At 34.7% G+C, this 18,505-nt stretch overlaps 1 protein-coding gene across 1 annotated transcript; it reads left to right on the forward strand.

Annotated features, from left to right (window-relative positions):
• Positions 1-2,919: 2,919 nt before the first annotated feature.
• LOC142347876 (synaptotagmin-5-like) lies at positions 2,920-13,017 on the forward strand. Its single transcript, XM_075399023.1, has 5 exons — positions 2,920-3,511; positions 3,970-4,349; positions 8,210-8,405; positions 11,200-11,408; positions 12,295-13,017. Exons 1-5 carry the CDS (start codon positions 3,157-3,159, stop codon positions 12,457-12,459), a joined length of 1,305 nt encoding a protein of 434 aa, XP_075255138.1. The 5' UTR covers positions 2,920-3,156; the 3' UTR covers positions 12,460-13,017.
• Positions 13,018-18,505: the final 5,488 nt, after the last annotated feature.

The following is an 18,505-nucleotide window of genomic DNA, read 5'->3' on the forward strand; positions in this document are numbered from 1 at the left end:
GTCGTTTTTTAGGAAATGTTAAATACCGCCTGAATTTCATGTTACAAATGCGTTTAAAAACATGTCTATGATCTGTAATTTCTTGTAGCTCTCAGTTAGAATGATTGAAAAAAACGATGGCAAGTAAAAGAGGTACAAAGTGAATAAGAAGAATATATGAAGAATATATGAATGACCACAACCAAATTTTCTTACTTTCGAGAAAATATGCAACAACTTTTGGAAAAATTTGTAGACAACCAAAAAAAATTCAACAACAAGGTACCCTCTTTACGAAATTCAAATCTGACTTAGACAAGAAGTTCTTAACATTATAGAAGAAAGCTGGAAAGCCATTCAAACAGAGGATGCAAACATAAGATTCGTAGTAAGCTACAACGAAGCTTAATATATCAAAAGGTATCCTTAAAAAACAACCGGCACATAACGGTTCTCAAATTTGACAGAAAGAATTTCCACTTAAAGCAATGAATTGAGAGATAATGTTGGTACATAATCATTAAAAGTGCTGCTGGAACCGGATAGCGCTAGTACAATTGCAACCCGTGCAATACAGATCGTTTGCTCCAATGTTGCAACACAGCAAAATGCATAGAGCACGCAGCACAAGATATCAAAACTTCCTCTAACGAAAAAATTTCATACCCTACATAGAATTGACACACCCAGACGGAACTATTTTCAATAATGGCAATAATTATATCACGGAAAACTCTCTATAATAAATCAATGAATACATTCCCTCCAAAACCGCAAATCAAAAGGAATTTGCAAAAAAACTACAGGCCTAAATTAAAGAATTGCCTTAGTCCAATTGCAAGGTCAAGATTGCAAAAAAATGCAATTAGATTTACAAACCTTGTAAAATAATGTATTATTTTTGCAAATATTTGCAAACAGGTTTTGCAAATTTGACATAAATTTGCAATTTTTTGCAAATTCTCACATTATTTTGCAAATAATTTTATAACAATGACATTAATTTGCAACTTTTTTTTTACAAATTTGACAAAATCAGTAAAAAAAAAATCCTAAATCTAAGCTTAAGGCCTCACTCATCAAAAAATGAAAGCGTCGCAAAATACGAACGTATATATTATTTGTGCATCGACAAATTTTTAAAGGAAACAAAAAATAATAATATTAGCAAGCATCACCAAAATTAATCTAAGAGATCAAGAAAGCAGTCCAGTCCTTCCTTTCTATCTTCATTTTTTTGTTTTGTGAAACTTTTCTTAAATTTTCAACTTTTTCTCGGAATTCTTGTCGAAGTCGTGGCTCTTGTCGAAACGCGGGCCTAAACAGAAAATTTCATATGTACTTTAACGGCGATAACTTATTTGAAACACCGGTTTCCAGAAAAATTATTCAAGTGTTGTTTTTTTAACTTATATTGCCTATGCCAAGCGTGACTAGTTGAGTGGGCAGCAAAAGATGTATTATTAAAGCCTCCAGAAACTTACAGCTTGATGTTTATATTGTTTTTTGCGATTTTTCTCTCTTGAAATAAGACTTTCCACTGACCCGAGTCAAATTGAAAGATGAAAAGTGTTCAAGTACCTTGAAAACAAATCGACAGTAGTGCGTTGAACTGGATATAAACGTTTTCGAGGCAGAAAAGTAGGCAATACATATTGCGTAGCAATAAATATACGTTTCTGTTGATTAAATGTGTATTTTTCGAAAATTGTAAAGTGTCACCTTTTATAGCCTTGCAATCCATCTAAAAAGCGTGCTATAGCGAAACAGCACTCCTAAGTTTCTAACTATCTTGTCTCTCTTTTGCGGCTAAAACTCAGAGGCTAGGGCATGGGCCCATGACCTGTTAGGGGTCTATGCAGGTGTAACCACTGTGAAAATGGACAAGTACTGGTTTCGAACCAGCATATTTTACTTGCAAGCCTAGTGTGCTAGCCGTTTACACCAACTGGTCTCAAGCTATCGATTTTGGGCATCTCTTACAGCCCGTTCTTGTTCCTTAAGGCTTCATTTCTCTAGCCAAGTATACGTTGAACAAGTAGGGCTTCTTATCAAGCTGTGTTAAGCTCATCTTATGCACAATTTACATTAGGTTATTCTTTCTGAACCTTCTAACAAACTGGATATATGCGACAAGCAAATTTGTTTTTCAAAAATGTTGCAAGTTAAAAATAAATTTTTTTGCGTGAATGTATAGGAATCGTTAATCGTTTTACTGCTAGGGTTATTAAGGTAGAATGAACATACATTTTTCGGATATTTTGCGCACCGACATATAGATTATGGACATCAATTTTGTCACTAAAACTGCTGTTTTTTCCACACACACTAGTTGTTTAATTAATTTCTAATCAATTTGCGTAGCGTTTATATGTTTGATCACGAAAATTACAAAAAATACCAGCAAAGTAACCTACTGCTGGGTTTTTGAAACAAACTCAATTTGTTACGAACTGCATATGTTCTTTCTCGTATTTTCTGACACGCATAACTGGCTCTTATATTATTAATTAGTTATGGCTGTAAAATTTAAGACTAAATCAACGTTTAAAATGTACCATCAAATTGCGATACGGGCGTGAAATGAACATATAAAACATGACTTGGCACGTTTTTAATTCTAACAATGTTTAACTTTTCCATGTTCATAAAAGTGCACAAAGTTGAAAGTGGTTCAAGATAATTGCGTAATTCAGTTCAGTACACCTTGATTAATAAAATATATATATTTTAATTATATCCAGTTTTTGATATGAACGTGTTCGTAGTTGAATGAGCACACGAAAGCCATTTTGAACTTTTTCTGTTTCAGTATTCAGTTCAGCATGCTTAGTTATAACTAAATACGAGAAGAAATTATTCAACTTAAACTAATTATTTGCGCTTTTATCTTCGGTACCAATCTGAAAAAATAGCAAAAACGGTCTTTCTTATATTCAAAACTGCGATATAACTTTACGTTGTTTTTCATTTAAGTACAGTTTATGATGTTTATAAAACGTATATTAATGATTAGTTTTATGCTCAGCTGAAAAACTCATATTTTCAAACCACCGACGTTTTTTGGAGATTGATCTTTAAAATACAGTAAACTGATACAACAAAAATTATTGTATTTATTTGCTGATGTATTTGTATACGAAATTGTTTAATCAACTAACTTAGTTTTAACTCAAAATGCCAACAGCTCTGGAAAATATTCTGAACAATTTAGACGACATTGCAAACAACCCACAGGGTCAAAATACAGACGACCAGACCGACAATTCGCCCGCAAACAACGAACAAGCGCAAGGAGCCAACTTGTTTACGACCATTGCGTCTAGTGTCATGTCTAACCAAAGTTCATCTAATTTAGCTCAAAGTGGGTTGAGTTCCAATTCTCTCTCAACAGACTCCACAATAAATGTAAACTGCACAATAAATGGGACAACAATAATAAACAACTCCACTCTTTGTGCATTAGAAGATGACGATGACGGGAATTTCTTTAAGAAAATGTGGCAGGCTCCCTGGAATTATCTCATAATAGGTGGGAACTCTTTCCTTTCTATCACGTGTCAACAAGGCTTCCTTTTTTAGAGAAAAAATGTGAGTTAACAAACGAACACATGTTTTTTGAGCCTAATAAGGCTTTTGTAGCCTGGCTAACTAACGATAAATGATACGGAGGCTAATCGCTACAAATTCATAAAATTGCAATTTTCTTGCAGGGTAGAGTGAAAGAAAAATAAATTTGAAGGAAAATTCTGTGATACAACAAATGTCGAGCTAAGCAGTCTGAACTGCTGAAAACTGAAATTAAAAGTGGTTTTTTAAAAAAAAAGAAGCCAAAATTTTTGCAGGAAAAATTTTTGACATCAGCTGAAAACAAGCTTGCTGAATCCTTTGATAACATTTTTTTCAGTTTTTCGCCGATAATCTTTGTCATAATAAGAGCGTGAATAGTTTTATTTTTCAACTTGGTTTAAAGGAAATAGTTCACGACAGGTGTCATACTTCTCATCGTTCTCCTATGCTTCCTTATGTCCGCCTACAAAGGATACCAGTATCGAAAAGGGATGAAAAAACAATCCATGTACCAGGAAATCGCCAGCAAAACAAAACGGGAAAAATTAGGAAATGTCGATTTGATTCTGGATTACGACTACACCCAGGCAAAACTGGGAATTGAAATTCTGCAAGTGAGGGATTTGAAGTTTGGGCGGAAACAGGTTGAGGAAAAGGACTTGGAAGTGTATTGTAGAGTTTATTTACTGCCTGACATAAACAAATATCAACAAACACTCACAAAGAGTAAAACATTCAGTCCCATTTTCAATGAACATTTCTACTTGAGATGTGTGATCGACCAACTAGACTACAGACAGGTTAGTCATTTGATTATTTTGAACACTTTTTAAATGGTAAAATTAGCCACCTTAGTTTTCACAAGCTTATTGGCAAGTCCTGTAACGGGGCTAAGATTTATGTTTCAACTTAAGTCAAACATTGACCAACCAAAAGCCAGCAGGGTAGGACTTATGCTGGAAAAATACTCAACGCATTTAGAATTCTCTCAAGTTTGAAACTTTCTTCAGTAATATTGTTGAAACTGCTCAAGCAATCAGGGAAATGAGATGAAATTAGAAATAGATTTAGACAAGAGGGGGACGAGAGGTTTTTTTAAAAGTGCATGCATTTTATTTGAGGTCAAAATATCATTCACTATCGCTTTAATGGCTGTATATATAACAATATATCTCGATATGTATTTATATATAAGTTATGTATTTTTGAGTTAGCATTCTTTACAAGACGCTTTAATTCAAAGATATGTTTAATTTTGAACAGTGACTTTAATGCTTTCATCGTTTGCTTGATGGGAGAGAGAGCTAGTAAGCATAGGTCCAAAAATACCTGTCAAACCAAGTCTAACCTTGAATAGGCCATTGAAATAGAATGCCACCAAATAAGAAAATCAAATCATGGCCGAATTGCACAAAATTGGCTCAGTTTGGCCACTTTAGTTTCAACGACAAGTCTGATTCCACCTCTTATTGGTCAACAATTTCAATTTATAGACATTTCTTAATTCCAAGTATCATATGAATTTTTGAAAGAAAAGGTTTGAAAAGGTTTGAAAAATTTGTAGCATTAATTCTTCATAAATTGATGCTTGACAAATCATTTGCAACTACTTTTCGCAGGCGGAAAAGTATTTCAAATAGCGAACCAGTGAACTGAAACTTGGTACATCTTAAAAAGAAACATGATTAATCTTGGAAAACCTTGCCAAGATCTTGCCATGTTACATGGCAAGATAATATCAAGATATGTACGAACTTGCAAGATCTTCCAAGAAAGATTAACTATGACATGGCAAGACGTACCAAGTAATAGAAATTCAATAGCACCCAAAAACATGAATTAGCACGAAATCATAAGATTAAGCAAGAATTATCAAGATTTATCAACAATTAGCAAGAATTATCAACAATTCAGCTGCCGTTAGTTTATTAACCAACAAATGAGCCACTTTTTCCAGTATAATGAAATTTTTGAGTGGATGCTAGCTCAGTATGTACATAGTACACACCTTATACAGGACCTCCACCGAGAAGGTCCCCACTAAGGTCCCATGTAGAAAAGCTAAAAACAAAAAAAAATTAAAAACACATAGCAACATCAAATAAAATGAAGCAAGACTCAATAAACTGAATAATAACTAAGCAAATACAGTATTTAAACATCTAAAACATCTAAACTAAAAAAAATGGCCACAAAAACCTTTCTTTTTTTCTATATTTTAAGTTTTTTTCTATTTTTGTTTCCAAAACTAAAGAAATCTGGGGGTTTAGACGCATCAGCGCAGTACAAGCAAAACTGGTGTTAATGAATCATGGACGAAAAACAGAAAAAAACGAAAAAGCAAAATTAAAAATTTAAAATGAGAAGCATTTTGAGACGGAAAAATTTTTGACCACGAAAGACAACTCTTATTTTACAGAATACAATTAGGAAGAAAATGTAGTCGTTTTTAGTATCTGACACATCTACTATTAATAATTACCAGGTTCTGAAAAGCATAGGTCCAAAAAAATTCAAGTTGGAAAGATACAAAAAACACTGATTGGGTTTTTGAATTGTCTTTTTATTGATATATGACCAACAGAAGCGGATTCGAGAATCCGAGGACAAAAATGCTTGCTTAAATAAGAAAAATCTTAAAGAGTGCAATTTAAAAACATAATATTGAGGAAAAGAGCAATTACTACATTCTGATCGCTGTTTGCTCCTCTCATTCAAATCAAATATTAAGATTAGAATGGCCATAGGTCAAATAACTGCAATTAACGAGAGCAGGGGACAAACGACTTCAAAATATTTTTCTAAGAAATAATAAAAATAATCGCCTGATTTTAATGTAACAACTCTACAGTTCTACTTGATATTTATATTTTGTGTTTTGTCATTGAAATGGATGTGCCCTGTGATTGTTTCTTGCTAATTGTAATTCCGAAAAAAATGTATTAGTCGATTTTAGACCGAAAAGCGTCTTTGATCCATTTTACCTTCTTTTGTTTAAAGAATATTACCTTTCAGAATTTTTTGATGTTTTTTTGCCGCAATCCATAAAAAAATGGGTTGAAGTGATTTACAAAACATCGTTTGGGGGTTTGAATTGTATTTGTATTGAAATATGACCAAAGGAAGTGGATTTGAGAATCCGAGTACAGAAACGTTTGCTTAAATGCGAAAAGTCTTGAAAAGAGCAACTTAAAAATATAATGTCCAAGAAAAGAGCAATCACGCCTCTCAATTACAGCAAATTTTGTAGTGCCATGTTTAACCATGATCTTGACAAGTTTAATCAACAAATTTTCTTGATATTGCTGGATAAGATCATGGCAAGATCTTACCATGATGTATCAAGAATTTTCTTCTATCAAGATCTTGGTAAGATAACCCATGTTTTGTCAAGACTTTCAAGATCTTGCATGTCTTGGCAAGGTGTATCAAGTTGCGTTTCACTGGAGAAAGCCTTATTTGAGAACTTTTGTCCGAGGGTGCCCACATTAGACAAAACTTCGAAAACTTACAAGAACTTATACGATGCCGTAGAAAAACTGAATAAGTTTCTCAGTACAGCGTGATATACGGCCTTATCAATTATTTTACGGCATTGTACAAAATAACTGTACTGCCTGGTTTCTCAATTCTGAGCCGCTGAAAATGTAATTAAATAAAACATATAACGCTTTTAGAGCGCTTTTTACGAGATTCCTAAATTGTAAATTGATACTGTTATCACCCAAAAACATAAATAGACCTAATTAAGATACCAAACATCTCAAGAGCAATGAAATACGTAAATACTAGTCTGATCTGAAAGTCTTTTTTGCCATTATATACCATTCAGGTTATCTTTCATTGTCAATTTGGTGCGCTGCTGAACTGCATCAGGCTAAAAAAACAAATGTGAGAATATATATATATATATATATATATATATATATATATATTTATATATATATATATATATATATATATATATATATATATTCTCTTGACGGGAGAGGTGATATATGTGGCTAATTGCCCAGTAAAGACCTCGTCTGGCAAGTTGAATTGTTCTTTAATTTTAGAAAACTGAAATCGACAAAAAAAATTTAATTATCTTGGATATGACCGAGTTATGATCAAATAATGAGCCGAAGAAATGTGCTGTCTAAAAAGGTTCGGATGAGTATAAATACACGCAAAGAAAAGAGTTAACGCATCTCGCTCTTATTTCTAATAATTGATATATGATGTTCTTGTATAATATAGCAACACTACTACATTTTTAAAGATGACAATCCCGGCTCGGGGAAAAAACAGAAAAATTTGTAAGATCAGCGGTAAAAATTTGTTTTTTACCTCAAATTTCGTACATAATTTTGCGGTGAAATGCGGTGAAATTATGTACTTTCACCGCTGGAGTGAACTTACAAAGAGTCACCACATTTCACCTCTCACTACAATTTCACTGCTACCAGGCGATAAAGTTTTTTTCACCGGATTCACCGCCTGATTTATGTAATTTCACCACATTCACCGCTTATCTTACATAATTTTGCGTTGAATGGCGGTGACACCTCGACCCGGGGTTAGACCTGCTGCGATTAGTGATACATGCTAGCATTCATAAAATTGTTTGTTCACTGATGCATGTGATTTGTATATAATAACATTGAGTTGTGTGTAGGTGTTGGTGAGAGTGTACAGACACTTTAAGTTTGTGAGGGATGCCCCAATTGGGGATGCAGTTCTCACTCTCTCCAAGACAGACCTCCAACTGGGATTCTCCTCCATCCCCATCCTGTCCCACAACCCAAACCTGGATGACCCTCTGGGTGAAATGAGTGTCACTCTCAGATACAATGCCAACACTCAGAAACTAGGTAAGAATATCTTCTCCTTTTGCCTATTTCGATACCTTAGTCGAATGAGTTACAGTAAAAAATATCGATCAACATAGGTGAGGGAAAACCAACATAGGACAATTTTGATCAACTCTCGTAACATATAGGTAAGAAGACCGGTCTTGAGAATTAGAATTCGTTAGTTGGTTTTTCATCCAAAAGAACGTGCCTTTTTTACAGAAAGCGTCTAATGAACTTTTAGAAACTTGGCCGCTCGATTATGCAAAAAAATGTCCAATCGAAAGGATTAAAACTTGTAGACCAGAAAGTATTAGATTTAAGAAGAGAGTCACATTCAAAATTGAAGGACGATGTAACTTTGACTACACACTGTTCTTCAAGAGAAAATGTCTTCAAAGGCACTTTTATCAATTGGTACCTTTTGTCCATCAGCTAAGGACCAAATTGGGTACTGTCCAGAAACTATATGATCGAATTCACAGCTCTTATATAAGTTCTTAAGTCTCATCAGGTACATTATGATATGTTTCTAATCACGACAGATTTCAACTCAAAATACGGAAACAATCATGAAGAATTTTTGGGTTTTTTCATAGTTTCCATCTCGGCTAGGTCGTAACCCGGAAAATCTGCTTACAGAGAATTTCAATACTAAATCGGAATATTCTAAGAGTACGCAGTTCTTAGCAACAGGCAAACAAATTTATAACCGTGCGGTAGTATAAATATAATTATAATTTCAACAAAACAATACCAAATCATTGAAGCACGCACTTGAAACCACAATCAAATTATTTTAAAAATTATCTTATCAAAATTTCTGAGAATTTCTTGCTGAAAAGAAAACTAGCTTTTAAATGCTATCAAGTCACTATGAAGAGTATTTTTTTCATTGAGAGGCCACAAGAATCATTCAATGATTTTTGAATTCTTTTTCATTTCTTGCTAACAAAGAAGAAACACCTCCTTGTTTTCCAGGACATCAGCTTTGATTCTGTTGTTTTTTCCGCGTCAGAAAGATTTGTTGCCTTGGGAAGCAAATATACCTAATCCATTACAGAGCAACTTATTGTTAAAAAATAAAGTATATGAAAGTTTTAATATGAAGGAGAAAAATCCCTTGAAAATTTCGTTTTCTTCTGTGAGGTCCCGGAATTTCCCCTCTTAGAGCATTTCAGCGTTGAACCAGTACATTTCAATAGAAAAACCTGATTTCAATTCTGCAACTCTGCATATCACAAGTACTTTAAGTTTATTTATGCGCAACTTATCATCATTTTGCTAATGCCGAAGAGGTCGTTTCGCTTTCCCTGGCTTAATTTTTATTGCAATGTCGGAATAACTCTCAATCACCAAAAATAATTCGGAGCAAAATGTAATAAATTTATAGCTTAAAATGGTAATTTCTATGGTAGTATCCTCCCGGAGGTTGGTGGCAGAGTAAATCAGCGCTGAATCAGTTTGGAATCATTCTTTTTTTTAGAATGCCAATACTCTGTTCATGTCACAATTTGCAATTGATAGTCTGATTTCTAAGTAAAATTTACTTCATAAAAAATAGTATGTTCTGCTTAACTCTCGCCAACTGTGTTTGCCTTGAATGCAATTCGAACTTTCGCGCGCGTACTTGTAACATTTAACTTGCGTAGCAAGCCGTAACCACTAAGCTAAATGAGCCTTGTGTTGCATGCCTACAAACCAGAATAAGTAGTATGTATACAACTATAGTAATTACCAAATATAAGCTACAAACGTATGACGTTATTCTGCTCAGATTTCATTGTCGGGTATGAAAAATTTTCAGACTGTACAGGATAAATTTATAATGGGCGAAATCTATGACCTCAAAATAATCATAATGAAGAAAACTGCACATAAAGAAACCCAAAATAGTCTGGAGATAAAATGTTTCAGAACTGAATTAAGTTTTTACTCTTGAAATGTGCTGGTTCAGCGCTGAAATGCTCTGACACTTAATTCCGGTATACAAGCTCTTTATACTCAAGCTAGCTTGTAGTTAATGGCCACAAATCCCCCTTAGATCAATCGTTACTACTTACAACACAAATTAACTGGTACAAGTAGTCACGCGAAAATCTGGTTTGCATATAAAGCAAATCTTGTAGAAGGTAGTTAGACCGGATATACTATTTTTGATATAATTAATTTTTTCTCGAAAATAAAGACTAGCTAGTGTGAATTGAGGACATGGACAGAGCACAGGACATCCATCACGGAATTGCGTAAAGCCTTTATACTGATTAAGCGCTGATTTGCTATAACACTAACTTCCTGAGTGATACTTATAAGAATTATCATGTTGATTGATACAAAGCTTAAAAAACTTTAATAGTTTGTTACTTTCCTTGCGATTCAGAGACGCAGTTGATCTGATGTCTAATATTAATCAGATTGTCATGTCGTCGTTTATTTATAACTTTAACCAGTGTTTTCAAATTTTCGGCTCTCATTTTGATAAATTGTGTGCTATGGAGGGCTATGGTATGAAGCAATGACATAATTTGAAGTTTGAAGACCCTAGGAAGCGAGCCATATTTTTTAACTCAACTTTTTCTTGGTCGCACAGAAATTCTGTGACGCGAAATAATTTGTCCACTGACCAAGGAATTGATATAGGAAAATTACTTAATAAAGTGAGGAGCGGCTAGGAACGTAAAATTTAGTAGTTTAGCAGTCCTTGATATCTTTAAAGTCATAAATCGCCCAGAAGACGAATTATGCAAGCCCCCAGAAAAGTATTCCTACAAGTAAAATAGGAAAACTTTATGCTATTGAATGTTTTGTGTTTCAGGAGTGACTATAATAGAGTGCAAGGGGTTAAAGCCAGGGTTTGGCACTTCAACAGACCCATATGTGAAACTGACTCTGAGGATAGGGAACAAGATAGTGAGGAAGGACAAGTCACAGGAGATTAAGAGAACCAGGAATCCGTACTTCAATGAGGTCTTCTCCTACAAGATCCCCCCTAACAAGATGGGACTAGTCGATCTACTCATACAGGCAAGTCACCCTAATTGTATCTAAAACATTTTGAGGCACTAACCGGGTTGAAGTTTATTTGATTTCTTACAAGGATCAAGTTTTTTCATGATAAATTTTTCGGTTGTTAATTTAATATCGATCATAATAAATACTAGTCTTTAGTACGCTATGAAATTGATAAGACACAAGCAGCTAAGGAAAATGAAGTCGTTGGCTGTGTTGTTTTAACAAATATTTAACAAGATTAACAACACACGTGTAAAGTTTCATCAAAATCCATCAGCTTCAATTTGTTTTAGAATTGGTCGACTTAATCTCACCAACTCTTACCCCTTTTTAACGTTGTGGATATAATTGTGCAGTTGTTTTTGGTGTTATACGGGATGAAAACTTTTTTAAGAGTTTCAAATTGCTAATCTTTTGAAGATCTTGTAGACTAGTTTTACATAAAGTTTTATGAAACTAGTTGTCAACAGATAGCTTAACTTTTACGCTAAAATTTGTTCAAAGTAAAGCCACGAGCAACTATGTCAATTTTCCCTCAGATGTTTCCAAATTCAGGCAGATTTTCTGGCACAATTAAATCTATTATCCAGTCTTGAGCCTCCCGCCAAAATAGGCTATGTTCTACTTCGTGCTCTCACAAAAAAACTGGCAAAAAATTGTGGCATTTTCCTGAAAAATTGAATCGTGATAACTTTTCCACAAATTAAGTGTGCAACTAGTTTCATGAGGTTTCTTTATTCAGTCAATACGGCAAAATAAAAGTCTAAACTCTCAATCGTTTCGAGGATTTTCTAGAATTGAGTACTTTTCTCAATCAATTTTTTTCTCAAAATTTGTGAGTGTACTAGAAGTGAATGATAATACATGACAGAGTGTTTATTGTGTATTTGTGTTGTAGGTTAAGGACAGGGATTTCTTCGGGAGTAGTCACGAGATAGGAAGTGTTCGATTTGGAATGGAGCCAGATAGTGAGAAGGCTGACAGACAGTGGGAGAAGATGATTGAGAATTTAAGGAAGCCACAGACTGAGTGGCACTTCCTAATGCCATCTAACAAACAATAAACAACAACAACAACAACATACATCTTACAACATACAACAATCTACAACACAAATGAATATCAGACAAAAAATGCAACAATAAGTAAACAACAACACCAGAGAAACCGGACAACAACGGACAAAAATTTGACAAACAAATCCACAGGTACAATTTAAAAACGGGGAAACTATTATATACAATGCTAAAACTTAACACGAAGAACCAAGGAACAAACATTTACAATGCAAAGGCAGAAGATGATAAAAGAGAACCTGAACAATGTGAACAAACGAGGATTAACATTGGCGAAAATACACTTCATTGTGAAACAGAGAGTGAAACGGTCCATTTAAAACAACAGAACGAACGACAAGATGCAAAGTTTGACCCTCCTGTGTATTGCAAAAAAGCTTTAGAAAATATATTCCGGGTTATTCCTGGAAAAAGGATCAAGTTCTCGAACTCTTTTCTCATTTCTACAGATTTATACACGTCTTATGTACATATGTACATTTATCGATATCTCTTTTCTTGAAAAATCATAGGTAATGCAAATTTGAAATTCTCTTAAATCCAAATTTTTGTTACAATAAAGAATGCATTACGTCATTTTTTAGGCGTTTGCTGAAGAAGCGTCAATTAGAATGTTAATTGGTTGAGAAAGAATACGCCCGGACTGAACGTCAAATCTTAATCAGCACTGAAAAAGTCTTATTGCAAGTGTTAGATCAGTACTGTATCAGAGCTCTGATCAAGTCACTTTTTAGACTTGGCACGTCGTGATTCAAGTATTAATTTTTGGCAAGTCATTGATCAAATCCTTGTCAATTCATGACAATTCTTGAGCACTTGTGGGCTAAGACTTGACATAACCTGATCAAGATTTGACAAGTCTCGGGTCAATTTTTTGGCATAGTTTCTACTGATTTTGTTCGTGTTTAACTCAAAAGAAGGCCATATTTGTAATGACTTTTCATCAGTACTCTCCAAAGTAAAAAGGAAACAAAATAAAATGTGAGCAGTTCCACAAAGCTCAATTGATGGACATTGCAAATTGCAATTCTTGTCGGTCCATTGAAAAAAATGGTTTCCAATGAATGTGTGGGATATTTTAAGTTGGTAGATGTTCATATCAAAAAAAGGTTGGTCAGATTAACAAATACATCCTAATTAATCTGAAAAATTTTAAGTAATTTTGAAATGCATTAATTATTAATATCGTCTTCTCAAAACTGTTTTTGCTTTGTAACATCTCAATTTTAAAGATTTGTGAGGTTGTGGACAAAATTTCGATCAAAACTTGCCCAGTCTTGGACAGTACTCAACTCCGGAGTAGCGAAGTTTTGGCTAGTACTTGATCTAGACTGGACATGTCTTGAGCAAGTCTTAACAAGTCATCACAAGTCTTAACACTTCAAATTAGACTTAATCAGTGCTGATTCGCCAATTCAAGACATTTATATCACCGGTTAAGTACTGATCAAGACTTGAAATTCTTTCTGGGTAGAGTTTAAATTTTCTCAATAGCCATTTTATCATCAAAGCTAGTTTGCAGTTTGTCTTCTGAATAAGCAATAAGCATTGAGATAGCCTTTGTTGCAACTGTTCACAAATTAATCTTTCTTTTATTTTGACCTCACTGACACGCTGCTATGACAACTAGTAGATAACAGTGACATTTTGTTTGTAAATTATTAAAAAGAATTGTGTGTCGCATCTTAATTAGATTAAGCTGTCAACTGCAAAGGCTACGATTGGAACGCTTTTTATTTTCATATCTTCAAACAAGGTACAAAGTCAGCTCAAGTTGAGGTCATACTGTTGAAGAAGTCTTGAGACAAATTGTACTTTAATTGAAACAGTGCCCAGGTTGAGGTGCCAGACCGAAAGTCGATATGTCCAGACTGAAATGAACGCACAAGTTTGTGTCGTGCGTTCAAAATTACACGGTCTGGAAAAAAATGAACACACGATAGTCTGGACATATGCAATTTTGAACGCACGATAGTCTGGACATATGCAATTTTGAACGCACGATAGTCTGGACATATGTAACCTTGAACGCACGATAGTCTGGACATATGCAACTTTGAACGGACGATAGTCTAATCATAGGTAACTTTGAACGCACGACAGTCTGGACATAGGCCGTTTTGAAAGCACGATAGTCTGATCATGAACGCACGAAAAATTTTCGTGCGTTCATGATCAGACTATCGTGCGTTCAAAAAGGCCTATGTCCAGACTTTCGTGCGTTCAAAGTTGCATATGTCCAGACTAAAAAACAAAACCTTAGTGCTTGTAGATGCCCATCGAAGATGAAGACGCCAGAGGGTTCCATGGGTCCACAAATCCACATATAGTCTTTTTTTACGTGAGGTACATGAACATCTTTATACTAATAGGAGACAATGCCTTTTTTTGCAATTGTGAGCAGAATTCAAGGTGTCCTCTCTATCAGCATTAAGAATAAAATGAACCTCTAATAAGACTTTTTAATAAGACTTTTTTGACACTCATTCAAGAAAGCTGAAATCATCATCAACATATATCATACATCATAAACACACATCATAGACTCAAACCAAAAGACCGAAGCGAGAGACGAGCGAGACAATGCGAGAGACGAGCGAGAGAACGCGAGACGAGCGAGAGACGAGCCAAAATGATAAAACCTGCCAAAATGACAATATTGGCAATTTAATAATCTTAAACTAATGTTCTGCGTTGATGGTCAAAATTGAGTTAAAAATCAAATTTTAGCTGTTGCCTATGATTTCTTTCATAATTATCTTTTCAGAAAAATCAGTTCGTTTCCTCAGCTTCAATTCTCAATCTCAATACCAGTCTCACGTTCCAGTCGATAAACCAGTTTTTATCCTTTATACCAGCATATAACACCAGTTTGCATTTATTTTGGTTGTCTTAAGTGATAGAATTCCTACTGGGTGCTAAAGTTTTTGATGGAAAAAGTGGTAAATAAAATTTGCAAAGGAAAAAAATAGGAAAAGCTAGAGAAAAATAGAAATTTTCTAAAGCGATGGCTGAAACTGAAAAGTAGAAGCTGAAAAACTTACTTCTGTAACGCCATATTCAACCAAAAAACGTTTAACTGAGAGACCGAATTCCGAAGAGATTAGAGCATGTCGGAAACTTTGAAGTCAATAAACTGTGCTAATTATCTATCAACTGCTTCAGTATTAGAATTCCGCTCACAGTTGTTTTCCTTGCTTCTCTTGCAAACTTTTACACGAATTCTGAATTATATGGCGTGACCTCGAATGCACTCAGATTATTTTGCTATATCAAAGAAAACTTTTCCTTATCATTTCATTTCTTTTAAATTTCCCTACCTAAGAAATTTCAAGCTCAGGAAACAATTAAAGCATCAAGTTTAATAATAGTACCTCTGCTGATTCTATTACAGTTGCCAATATTCTGTTGGCCTATACTTTATAATTGAAATTTTTGAATCCCGGAGTATCAGTTCATGATATGTCAGACCTGTAGCAGCTGATACCAGTAGGCGCTTCAACGATACAGTTCTGAATTAGCGTTTTTGAATTCAAAGTGAAGTTTTATACGCGGACAGATTAATTACATGCTGCCCTTTCTTGGGCCCGGAGAAATTCCACATGGAACGTGATGGCACTTGAAGTGATGGATGGCTGAATTTTGAGAAGACGGACAAAGAAAAGGCTGAAATTCTTCAGTGCATGATAAAATACAGAATAGAGGTCGTAAACATGCCTTTGTTATCTGTACAGTTAAAAATCATGGCTGCTAAACTGAAATGAAATTTTCAAAATGATGTCAAATATTCACATGTAAATGCTGAATTCATCAATATTACTGCGTGAATTCAATTCAATTCAATTCAATTCAAATTCATCAATATTACTGCGCTTTTGAGTAATATGTTCACCTCCGCTGCTGACCAGTAACGACCGGCTTAATTCCAATAAGAACTGGGCGGGTGTAGCCTCTAGGCGTACCCAGCGCAAATAAATGCTGGGTTACTAAGCGCCAAAATTTCAGCTGATTTATTGCGTTACTGAGCTAAACTGCTGTTATTGTAGCTAAAAGGAGGTCTTTTTAAAACAATCCAATCACTGAGTTCAATAGAAGCAGTGAGTAGGTAATTGATTGGAACGAGCTAAAGTCAGTCGCAGGATGCACACGTGTCCAGGAGCACCAACTGAAGGACAACATTTAATTAATCGGATCTTCTCAGTTTGTGCACCCCCCCCCCCAGCTTGTTGGGTGCATATTATTTGCGCCCCCAGACCCACATGCCATATTTTTACATAATGATTTACTATGTAATGGCACGCGCTCTGTAACTGCGGAGAGCACAACGTAATGGGTGGCACAAACGGAAAAGATCTAATTAATCTTCTCAAGTGGTCCGCAATCAAGTGACGATCGTAATTTAAATCTCATACTAAAGAACATCAAAAGAAATGGCGGCAAAAAAGTATGATCATTGGATAAAATTGCGGCAAAATATTATGTAGCATTAAATAAAAGGTTTCGATTTCCGCTCTTCATAGAACGCAAAAATTTTCATAAAATTTTTTCAAGCGCAGTTTGTTTTTTGACATGAATTTTCACGGATGAATAATAAATCTCCCGTCTTAGGAAACACATTTTCATTGCTGCAAAATTATGCATGGTATATCCGGGCTGAAACTCTAATCTTGTGTCAAGCCTTCTAAAACATATCCGGTTGCGTCACTTTAGCCAAATAGTTTCAACGGAAAGTGAGATAACAGATAAATATTTTTTTTTGCTATTGAAAACAGTTTGATTTTTTCCTTCCGCAAAATTGTACGGCATATGAGAAGAGAGTCAGCCCCTCGAATTTCTAGCTACTTGTAAATTGATAGCTGTACCCATTTCTTTTGCGTTTGTTCGCTTGAATTCAACTTCTTTTCAATATTAAACAATATATGCGCTCTTAATATCCACATGTTTATTTCTACGTTCAAGCTTTTTCGTGCTGCTCAACACTAAATCGGATTGCCAAAAATGGTATACTTTTGCCGCAAATCTCTGAAAATTTGCAAAATAATTCGATTGAGATCTTTGACAATCAGAAAACTTTTGTTCAACGCTGTTAATAGTGTTAACTAAAATGAAATTTTGTTAAAAAAACATGCCTGAAAATTGCTCATATCCAATAAAAGTCTTTATCAAAAATTTATTGGTGAGGTTAGAGGTGCACGCAGAATACGCAGCTGTTTTGAAAATCAAAATAGTGTTGTTTGATTATGGGTGGCAAATATACGTAGTAAATCAGCTTATAAAAATAGTGTAAATTACCCGCCAAATCTTGATCTGGATGTGTGAAATTAGCTCGAAGTTAGCGCATGTGCTTTCTCAGTTCTAACTTTTGGAGTCATGCTAAAACCACTCCTTTTGAGCTAGTTCACCAAGAAGAAAACCACTCCTTTTTCACCAAGAAGATATGTACGAAAATGTGAGTGTTTTCTTATTCCAAGCGATTTTGTCAAAATGTCTGCAGGCATGCTTTCTTTAGTCAAATTTGACAGCTCAAGTTTCTGGTTTTCTACCAGTTCTTGCACAAAGTGCAGTTTTATGGCAAAGTTTTTAGTTTTTCCATGATGCATTGAATGCTTGCTTAAAGCAATACAAGCCTGATTGTCGACAAAAATTTTCAGAGGTAGTTTACAGAAAATGCGTAAGTCCTCTAGGACTCCACATATGTGGATGGCTTCTTTACTCGTATCAACACCAGAGTTAAATTCGGCTTCTGCAGTTGATGTTGCCACAGTTGTTTGGGCCCTACAACCCCAAATTATTGCTCCAGACGACTCACTTAACTTAAAACAAGAACCTAAAGTACTCCTCCTGTTATCTATGTTCCCTGCCCAATCAGCATCAGAAAAAACCAACATATCCAGAACCTGAGTTTCACGGAAACTTAAAGTCTGATCCATTGTTCCTCTTAAGTATTTAAGAACACGCTTGGCTCTTTTCCAATGAATTTGTCCGGGATTTTGAACAAACGAACTTAGAGCATTAGCAGCAAAACAAATATCG

The sequence above is a fragment of the Convolutriloba macropyga genome, chromosome 10 (genome assembly GCF_964194025.1).
Source record: "Convolutriloba macropyga chromosome 10, txConMacr16.3, whole genome shotgun sequence".
NCBI classification, from domain to species: Eukaryota; Metazoa; Xenacoelomorpha; order Acoela; family Convolutidae; genus Convolutriloba; species Convolutriloba macropyga.